At 42.4% G+C, this 10,970-nt stretch overlaps 1 protein-coding gene across 1 annotated transcript; it reads left to right on the top strand.

Moving 5' to 3' along the window:
- Positions 1-1,415: 1,415 nt before the first annotated feature.
- Positions 1,416-5,191, top strand: GAS1 (growth arrest specific 1). The gene has a single exon (XM_081320839.1). It carries the CDS (start codon positions 2,186-2,188, stop codon positions 3,167-3,169), a length of 984 nt encoding a protein of 327 aa, XP_081176965.1. The 5' UTR covers positions 1,416-2,185; the 3' UTR covers positions 3,170-5,191.
- Positions 5,192-10,970: the final 5,779 nt, after the last annotated feature.

Consider the following 10,970-nt stretch of genomic DNA (forward strand, 5'->3'; position numbering starts at 1 on the left):
ACACACACACACACACACAGAGTGATGTTCAAGATGTTACTACCAGCAAAGCCAAAGGATACCAAATTCCTCCCCCACCCCTTCACGTTTGCTAACCTCTTGCCCTTATAACATATACTAATGTGAGTTCATAGGATGGAGATGCATTTATTTGATGTTTTTATCCTGCCTGTATTACTTTATATAAGTAAGTAATACTCCTTCTTCCTCCTATTTTCTGCTTAAACAACAACTCTGTAAGGTGGGTTGGGCTCAGAGAGAGTGACTGGCTCTAAGTCACCCAGCCAGCTTTCATGCCTAAGGCCAAAGCACAACTAACACTCTCCGATTTCAGCGTGGTACCTTAACCCTTACATCAAACTATGTCTGTGTGTTCTTAAACCCTCCGCAACATGTCCCATTCTTTGCTTTCCACCTTTCAAAACGGACACTTTTAAAACTCTACAGCTTTCCCGAGGAATGATGATGAACCTCGTTCAGATGCGTCTCCTCTTACATACAAGATCCATTTTTTTAGCTAAGCCAACTCCTACACTTTTTTTCCCCTGGGTTCAGACAGATTGGGAATTCAAACACGCGAAACAGAAGGCAACGAAACGGGGTGTGGTGGTCGTGGACTTCTACATGGTCTTAAGTGAAAAGTTTCAGGGGGGGACCGGTTCTATGTCAGGAGAGATCGGCGCGGGTGGGTAGAAGACCCCTGAGCGTGTCTTAACAAACTCGGGCCTCCCGGATCCCCACAGAGCAACTTACACTTTCAACCCCGTTGGGCACAGTAGACCGCGATCCACCTCTCTGGAAGCACTCAGTGAAACAAGTGTGCAAACTCTTTTATTAAGATGATGAGCGCTGGAAACTTTCATTCATCTTTCCCAAGTTCCTTCTAGCTTAGGGGTCTTCAAACTTGGCCCTTTTATGACTTGTGGACTTCGACTCCCAGAATTCCTCAGCCAGCGTGCCTGGCTGAGGAATTCTGGGAGTCGAAGTCCACAAGTCATAAAAGGGCCAAGTTTGAAGACCCCACTAGCTTAAAACGCCTTAGCAAGCGTTAACGGGAGAGAGCAGGCGCAAACTCTCGCCTTTCTGCATTTTCGCCCCTGTTAAGAAGCGGCGTGGAGGAACTTCCTTAATAGGAGGAAGGGGGGGTGTCTTCGGGGGCTACTGTCAATCTTTTTAAGCCTTTCCTTTCAAGCTTTGAATGCGGGCAGCCCGCTAGCCCCCCGCTGGAAGCCCTCTCCCCGCTTCTTTCCTAGAGATGGTAAAGAAAGAAGGGGAAAGGGGGAGTTTCCACAGCGGCCCGACCAATGGCGGGTCGCGTAGCAAGGAAAAGGGGCGGAGCGACCGGAGGGGGAGTGGAGAAGAGGAGAAAGAGCGAATCAGTCGGAGGGCTCCAGCCAAGGGGGGGCGATGTGTAATAAGGAGGAGAAGCGTTGCTAATTTTTTTTTTGTTTGTTTGCTTTTCCATGCATGCATAATGAGGCCGGATCAGAACACGCTGCCGCCGCCGCCGCTACGTGGAGAGCACTTTTGTATTTAAAGCCTCGCGAAAGAAAACAGTTCCTCAAAAGTGTCGGCAAAGAGAGGAAGAAACGAATCCCGATCGCGGGATTCGGCGGCGAGGGAAGCCGAAGGGAGAGCGCGGGAGCCCGCGGTGAGTCCCGGCTGCCTCCGTTGCTTTAGGCTGCCCTTCTCCTGCCCGACAGCGGGGAAGAGCCTGCGAGGTTCAGCGCGCCTCCGGAGCCCGGCCGGGGCTCGCGGGAAGTTCAGCTCGGCCGCTCGGCATGTGAAGGAGATGCGCTGAGATCCAAGAAAGAAGATCGCCATGAGAAGGAGGGAAGCCGCCGCTCCGACTCAGCAGGGAGCCCATCACCCCGCAGCTCCGGGCTTCTTTCGCCGCCTCCCGGCCTCCCCATCCCGGGAGTAAGGGGCGGAGGCTGTCGGGCTGCAAAAAGGAAAGAAGGCGCGCCGCTTTTCTGGGCTTGCTGAAAACCGTTCCCGAAGGAAGATCCCAGGCCGCGGACGGGCGCCGTGCGGATGGATTGATGAGGAAGACCCCCATGCGCACCCTCGGCAAAACTTCCCCAAACTTTTCTACTTTCGGCAGCCGCTGGGCCGCCGCCGCCGCCGCTCCCTCCGCGCCTTCCCGGCTCGTTTCCCGACCACGATTGCCCTGAGGCCGCCCGCGATGGTGGCAGCCTGTAGCGGAGGAGGACGATGCCTAAGGACCGCGCTGCTCCCGCAACTGGCCGCCTTGGGGCTGAGGCTGCTGGTGCTGCTGCTGGGCGCCGCCTCTCCTCCGCTGGGAGTTCACGGCCGGCGCCTGATCTGCTGGCAGGCGATGCTGCAGTGCCAGGAAGAGCCGGACTGCGGCTACGCTTACAGCCAGTACGCCGAGGCGTGCGCGCCGGTGCTCATGGCCGAGGGGGACGGCTTTGCCGCCTCTGCGGCGGCGTCCTCCTCCTCCTTCTCCAATAGGCGGCGGTGCCCGAGCCACTGTATTTCGGCGCTCATCCAGCTCAACCACACCAGGCGGGGCCCGGCGCTGGAGGACTGCGACTGCGACCAGGACGAGAAGTGCCGCGCCACCAAGCGCGCTATCGAGCCGTGTTTGCCTCGGACGAGCAGCGGCGGCGGCGGCAGCGCGGGCGGCGGGGGAGCGGGCGGCGGCGGCGTGATCGGCTGCACGGAGGCGCGGCGGCGCTGCGACTGGGACAGCCGGTGCAGCGTGGCGCTCAGCCGCTACATGGCGTTCTGCGGCAAGCTCTTCAACGGCCTGCGCTGCACCGAGGAGTGCCGAGCCGTCATCGAGGACATGCTGGCCGTGCCCAAGGCGCTGCTGCTCAACGACTGCGTGTGCGACGGGCTGGAGCGGCCCATCTGCGAGTCGGTCAAGGAGAACATGGCTCGCCTGTGCTTCGGGGCCGACGCTCTGGGGCCCGGCAGCAGCGGCGCCTCGGACGGCGCCTCCGACGACTACTACGAAGAGGACTACGAGGAGGAGCCTAGCCAGCCCACCAGAAATTACTTCGACGACATGGCTGCCGTCGCGGGCGGCGAGGCGGTTTTCCCAAGGAAGCCCGTGGACAGCGGCACAGCCCCTGCGGCCGCCTGGACGCTGCTCTCGCTCGCCTCCATTTTGCTGCTGCTGCTGCTGCTGCTGGTCTCCTAGCTTAGTCTTGGGAGACGCTCTTGAGGGGGGCCGTGGCCGAGGTCAGAGGGAGGAAAGATGGGCTGGCCGTGTGGCGCTTGTCCGGTCTGCGGTTTGTACTGGCCGGGCGAGGGTCTCAGAGCTTCCCCGGGTCTCACAGGATGGCAGAATATCTCCCATGGAACATGGTATCTTAGGAGGAGGAATCCCCAAAACAGGCCAGTATCCTGAGCATCTTGCCTGAGCTTCCTAGTTTCATCGGTGGAGAGAAACTCCGAAGGTTGAAGACCTCCGAGTTGGCCAGTCCCCTTGTCCAGGATTTGGTTTGCTATGTGTTCCTAGCTGTGTAAAGATTTATTTCCTCTCAGGATGGGCGATGGGCATTTTCTCTCCTCGCTTCTCTTTTTAAAAAATGATGCCTGAAAGGGAAGCTCCTGTTGTATTAAATTCCCTTTTTGCTTTAAAGAAAGGGAATCTGGTACAATTAAAAAGCTGGTGGGGTTTGTTACTGGGCCCTCCTTTATTGACACTTTTCTTTAGAAGGGTTTCCAGTTGATGTCCAAAATGAATATGCTTTGGAATTCACCTGTAGGTTTTACATATATTGCACATTAGTTATTTTATGAGATAATAAGAAATGTCTTGACTATGCATGTCAGGGGTGTAGCTTGTGCAGTGTTTATTTTGCCGTGTGCACAGACATCACCACTTGCAGCTGCCCAGTTACATACAATGGACTTTTTCTCAATCCTGTCTGCATCCAGATAGGAAATATACAGTATGCATGACATATCTGTACATGTGCACTATGCAAATTATTGCCATTTGGCAAATGACTTTAAAGAACACTGTAAGCAGATTGTCTCATGGTTATAATTAAATTGTAAACAGTAAATGTACCAATGACTGATTTTTTTTTCAAGCTGTCCACAATGAAGTTAAGGTTTCCTTGCAATGCTTCCAAAAGTGCTGCTTTGCATAACCATTCAACAAGTTAACATTCACAGAATTCATAATTATGGTTGACTGAATATACAGTTTTGATTCTTTTTAATTGGATAGGTTTGTAGGCATAGAGGGAAGAGGTTTCAGAGTTGTTACAAATATTCATATATAGTAAGCTTAGGACTTTTTTTGTAGAATGAAGTATAATACTGGCATGTATTTACTGTGATGATTGCACATACTTCAGTTTTACTTTCTTGATGCATAACTTTGGAAGCTTTAATTAGCTGTGGCTTCCAGTTTTATGGGAAAAGACATACATATATTTCCTACATTCCTGTGATACACAACTTCATTTTAGATGTCTGGGGATGATAATATGTAGGTTCATTGGTTTTCCTACAGTGATGGTTTCCTGTTCAGGGTTTGTATTGGTTTTTGCATCAGTTAAAATTGCAATACATAAGTTCACCAGTAAATCTTTTTTGCCTCAGCCTAGGAGAAAAAAAATGCTGAACTGTTGGCTATTGAACAATGCAACTTTTGTCTCTAAAGAGCTCTGCACTGCCATCTTCAAAAGACACTTTTTAAGCTCAGTATGTAAAAAAATCCTGAGAAGTTATATTGCCTTTAATCCTATCAAGGCACTGACCTCTGGTAAATTTTATATAAAATGTATTTAAAACTGGTTTTGTTACCAGCTATTGTTACTTGTATATAGAATTTTATAAAATGTATACTTTGGGAATAATTTATTTTTTAAGAAATTAAAAGTTTTAAATGTACCCCACCTGCAAAAAAAATAATACATCTGTTATTCTTTTATTACAAAGAGACAGGTATTATTTTGTATGTTAAGGAATATAAACAACAGTAATTCCCTAAATGAAATAATGTACAGAGCTTTTTCAAATAAGTCTGAATTTAAATTTTGTATTGTTTGAGGGATTTATGAACTTTGTAGAATTGTATAAATGTTTCTCTGGACCTCCTGAAACATTGTATTTTTATAGACTGTGTGAAAAGGCCCTATGTTTAAATATCTATTGATTGTGTATTTTTATGTGTAAATTAGTAAAGAGAGATTTTTAAAGAACAGTTATGGTGAAGTTGTTTTTAAACCACTCCAAATAGGAACAGAGTGGAATATAAATAGAAATAGTTTGGTACAGATTTTGTTCTTCAGATTACTTGCTACGAAATAAATTAATGTGATTCAATGGTGTTCCTCTGAGCAATTGGAGAACTTGCCAACTATATCTTAAGTTGGTAATTGCTTCCCTTCAAAAAAATATTTCCTTTGAGCAGATTGTAGATACAGATATGAATTGTTAGCATGGCAACAAGTTGGTGTATGATTGGAGACAGCAATTCCAATTATGCATTTTGCATTTCCACAGAAACAATGCTGTGTCCCAGCTTTTTCACTGAAATACAAAATTTTTGTTGATGGCAATTCATAGGAAAGCGTTTGTTTGTATCTAAGTACCAAATCCATAGTCAAGTATGTAACACATTTAGAATAATGATTGGTGAATTGGAGGCACTTTGCAAACCAGCTCACCTTACTTTCATGCAGGAGAGAGCAGATATAATGAAGCATGTGTGACCAACAATGACAACCCTGTGTCTTACACTGGCCTTAGCAGTTGTTTTGCAGCCCTCTGAAGGCTGGTTTTCTGCCAGAGCTACTGATCTACACTCAAACACCCTTAGATAAATAATTACGCTCTTAAGCTGTCTCGAGTGGTGATACACTTGACCTTGTAAATAGAAATGTTTGCAGTAAGAATAAACTCTTCAGCATTTGAAAATCTTTTAAACATTAACACAAAAGAGAGAGCTTGGTCCTCAGGGGATTGCGTTTGAACTGTGCCAAGCTAGGCACTTGCTTAAAAAAAAGTTTATTTATCTTGTATCCCTGCTGTTTATTTAAAACTTCTTTTTCAATGCTGTGATTGGAAGACAAGTCAAAAGATTAAAAGCTGCAACAAATAAACCTTGACTGCTGAGGAAAAAGATCAGCAAGAACTGTTATGCTTTCTTAGATAACATTTTTTGGTGTGTGAAAACCATCAGACCTAACTGTTAGAAGCAGTTAACAAAATTCTAAATTTAGTATTTCCACCACAATGCACCACATCATTTAAAAAAAATATTGCTGTTTTTCAATTAATTCATTGAACCTGGCATTTAAAAAGCTCCACTTACATATACTGAGTTTCTAGTCTTCAGGATAAGCTTAAATACTTTTATTTATTCAGTCACAGGAAATGAGATATTTTAAAGTCAACTTTGAAGTTTGATCTGAGGTAATAGCTACCCATTACTTATACTCTTGGGGAAGAAGTGTAGAAAACTGGGCCATAGATTTTCCTCAAAGAGAAATATACATTGAGGAACATTATTTCCTAGTACAGGAACTAGAACTTCCTAGTTAGTCCTAATTTGAGAAATTCTTGTCAAAAGTAGATGCCTAGATTTACATGGCATCTGGAATGAGTATTCTAAATATTATTTACAACTTTTTAAAAAATAAAAACCAACCAGAGTTGACCTCCATAGAGAAAAAGGATCCTAATTGATTATTGAATGTCTACCCAAAATCTGTATCAACCTGGTATTTTCCAGATGTATTGGATGTCATTCCCACAATTTTCAGTCTGCATGGCTGATTCTAATGGCTGAGAATTAGGCTGACAATTAGTAATTGTGAGGTCTAGCACATCTGGAGCTCATCAAATGGATGAGATGATCATCCTATAGACATACTTATCACGGTCAATTTCCTTGTTAGTTACTCTGAGACATTTATAGATGATGACTATAATACTGAGTATAAATACAAATAAGGGGGAAGAATAAGAAAAAAAATCCACTTTTCTACTGAAGGTTTGCTTCCATTTCTCTCAGCCCATTCAATTTCCATGAGTTAATTTCTAAGAGATTTATTATCTTGAGCAGCCACAGTTCAACGCTATCCTATCCAGCAGGTGAGATTTGCCCCAAACAGGATGTGCCTCAAAGGATACTTGACAAACAAATACAGCCCTGACTTCTTTGATGTTTACAAGATTTCTGAAATATTTACAAGCTTTGACCCATCATGACAAAATGAGCGGGGGCAAAGAATGCTTCATCCCTCCCCGTCTCTCTTAATACTTCCCCCCTCCCCATTTCATGTAAAATAATCCACTGGATACCCTTGTGCCCCTTTTCTTCCCAGTTACCAGATTTGAATTCTCAGTGACAGTTTATTTGTCTTTCGAGGCACTTCAGTGACAAATGTTTAAGGGAGTGAGAGACAATGGTGGAGAATAAGAAGGCAGTTCATTGAACTGACAGTGACCATACAGTAAATAGAGGCAGATTCAAGCTTCACTGATCACCCAAGAGCACTGTGAAGCTTTTGTACACAAGCACAATGGATATAACATAAGGTCTCTGTTTATTTGTAACAATATATAAAAGTGTACGTGGGCAAGCATGGATCACCTGAAAATAAGTGCAAACGAAATGGCTGACAAGTAAAGCAAATTGTCTTAACCAACTTATTTCCAAGTGGTGAGATTAATAATAATTTATTAAATTTATATGCCCCCAATTCTCACTGACTCTAGGCAGCTGACAATAATCAGAGACCTTACAGTAAGACTTAAAAAAAATCATTTCAAAATCACATACAATGTGTAATGAGAAACAAACTACCATGATATTATATGTAGATAATAGAATATAGGTAACTTGAAATTGGATTTGATGCTTCCCTAGAATTACATTTTTTAAAATTCTGATTCCACTGCATCCTATGTGAAACTGAATATCCTAATTCTTATGTTCTTGAAATGCTAAAAATATTCCTCATTTTAGATGTAAATATGGTATATTTGCATATTTACATCTAATAGTTTTCTACTAGAAAAATATGTAGTGGCACTGACTACTACATTTTAACACTATCATTTAACACTATCAATATAAACTACCTTAAATGGGTGTTTGTGATTAAATAATGGCCTAAGTTTAATTGCATTCTGATGTTCAGCAATCTGGTAACCAAGCTGGGAAAATTTCAAAAATGGGCTTTGGGCAGTTTCAGGAAGTCTTTTATGATTTTGTGTGTGTGTGTGTGTGTGTGTTGAGTTGAGTACATCATATAGCACAACACTTTATTCAATGCAGGACAATGCTAGTTAGACAGAATGTTTCAATAACTCTTTTCCCTATAGTGGAATACAGGATCAGGTAAATCATAAAGAAGAAAATAGAGGAAAATAATTCTGTGTATGTACCTATACCGCAGAAGAGAAGAAGCTAACATAAAATCTAACATAGGATAAAAAGAAAAGATGAATGTAGGCCTACTGTATTTTACTTGAGGTGTTGGATGGAGCAGACAGTTGAAAAGCCTCACATTGACAAAAGTGATGCAGTATTAGCATAAATACTTTCTAAGGCATCCATTTAATCAATTTCTCAAATAATGGAATGATCTACTACAAAATAGTGAACTGTATACACTATATTTTGGCACAAAGATGGTCATTCTCCCAGTAGTAACCAGGGACTCTAAATAAATGATTTCAACAACGTTTTATTAAAGGAGGACAAGAGCCCTCAAGCTGCATTAATCGGGGAGAAGTCGAGTGGCACTTTTGTCATGGAAATGTTAAGCACATAATAGTTCAGGCAAACAATGTGGAGCCACTTCATTCTTTCAGCCATGCTGACACCTCTTAAAGAGGAACTGCAGGGAAGGATGTGGGAAAGATTTGGTTTTTGGAAAACTTGCCTCAGCTAATATTTTTGGAGGCTTACCTCCAAGAGACTTTACTAAGGGAATGGACAACCATGGAAGAGATACCATGTGATCAAATATAATATGAAACTGATCCTTTTATTTGCATTTGCTATGGGTCCAAAGGCACAGAGAACTGACTAAAAGATTAAAAATCCATATACTTTATAGATATGCAGACCTGATAGAGCAAGCCTAAAAACAACCTGATTTACATGCTTGAAACAAATGAAAAGTCAAGTAGACATTCAGCCCCAATATGTGTAGATTTTTAAGGCAGGAGGAGGAGGAGGAGGAGTAAGAGGAGGAGGAGGAGAAAGAAGAAGAAACAGTGCAATTTTTTTTAAAAAAAATAAAACACGTATTTTATTTGTCTGTAAATCTTGATATTCTTGAGTGAAGGACAACATACATAAAAACAATAAAATAATTTTGAGAAATTTTTTACATGAAGAGGTAGCGATCAGGATATATCTATGATGGCTCTGAAAATTAAACAGCAGTGTCACAGGAAAATAATACACATGCAACAAATGAAAAATTAAGAAAATGTATTTACTCTTGATTATGCTAAAATATAAGAAAAGGGTAAATAACAGTGGTATTCAGGAAAAAATGAAAGGAAATCTTTTTGATACATTGGATAATAAAACTCTGTGTAATTCATTTTGATAAGCTATAATTATGATTATTAACTTAGATTACTTCAAAAGATTAGATCAATTTACTGAAAATAAGTTAGCATTGCTTTAGTTGTGATAGTAATAAACTACATCAGAATCATAACTCTTGCTTATCCACTTTAGTGAACAACAGTAGGAAACAGATATTTTCTGTTTCTTATGCCCTAAGGGAAAATATTTTGTTGACTTCCCAAAGGCAGGTAAGTAAATTCTGTAAGGAACTAACTAAGATAAATTGCAATATATTGAGAATGACGCTGCTTGTATTCTTGAAAGAGTTCAGTAAGAGAACAGCTTTATGGACATAACTTCAATTCAGTTGATCTAGGGATCATCTATGAAAATGCAAAACGATGCAGAAGTATCACAATTCATAGAATATAGAATATCAGAGTTGGAAAGGACCTTGGAGGTCTTCTAGTCCAACCCCCAATAAATAATGTGTTGTAGTGTGTTGTAATTCACAATACATGGATTACAGATGGCATGTATCCTATTTCAATGAACAGATCATGCAAGATTGTATGATGAGATATACGGTTTCTTGAAAGAAGAGGCAATGCTTGGTGACATATTGCTTACATATGCAAAGATTTAGCAGATTGATATGATTCCATGTAACTAAGTATTATATCTTTGGATAGCAAGACTTTGAGATAATGAATCTGGGAAGCATTATGTCACAAACCTAGCAATACGTCTTAAAATGAGATGTTTTAACACAGAACAGTAAGGTACTTTGAAGTCAAAAATAGAAAGGGCTTCTGACTTCACAAGGTAGAAAAGCAGAAAGGTAAGAATACTAAGAAGAAATAAATAAATAATGTTTAAAACAATTTGGAAATGGTATCAAAAATACGAAGTAAAGTAAAAAGGCAATAGAAGCGAGATGTAGCCATACAAACCTATGCACTTAGTAACAGATGTCTTCCGGGAGAATTTACATTTATAGTTACTATAAAGAAAATTCTAAAGAAGTCAGAAATAGATGAAAAGAGAAAAACATTCAAATCATAACAGTATATCCTCTAGGTTAGAGGTCCCCAACCTTTTGGCACCAGGGACCGGTTCCGTGAAGAGAGGTTTTTCCGCGGACTGAAGGGTGCGTGGTTTTGTGTGCTGCCTGCATCCCGCAGATGGGGCTTTGCTTGTTTGTGTGGACCAGTTACTGGCATGCCACATCCCAGTACTGGTCCTCAGATCGGGAGTTGTGGACCCCTACTTTAGGTGAGTAAGGAGTAAAAATGCAAGTAGAAAAATAGGGACCACTACGGTGGGAAGGTAACAGCGTTCCGTGCGCCTTTGGCGTCTAGTCATGCCAGCCACATGACCACGGAGACGTCCTCGGACAAGCGCTGGCTCTTTGGCTTTGAAATGGAGATGAGCACCGGCCCCT

The sequence above is a fragment of the Vipera berus genome (assembly GCF_964194415.1).
Source record: "Vipera berus genome assembly, chromosome: 2".
NCBI classification, from domain to species: domain Eukaryota; kingdom Metazoa; phylum Chordata; class Lepidosauria; order Squamata; family Viperidae; genus Vipera; species Vipera berus.

Coding starts and splice junctions, on each gene's coding strand:
- GAS1 (XM_081320839.1), top strand. CDS start 2,186: ATGGTGGCAGCCTGTAGCGGAGGAGGACGATGCCTAAGGACCGCGCTG.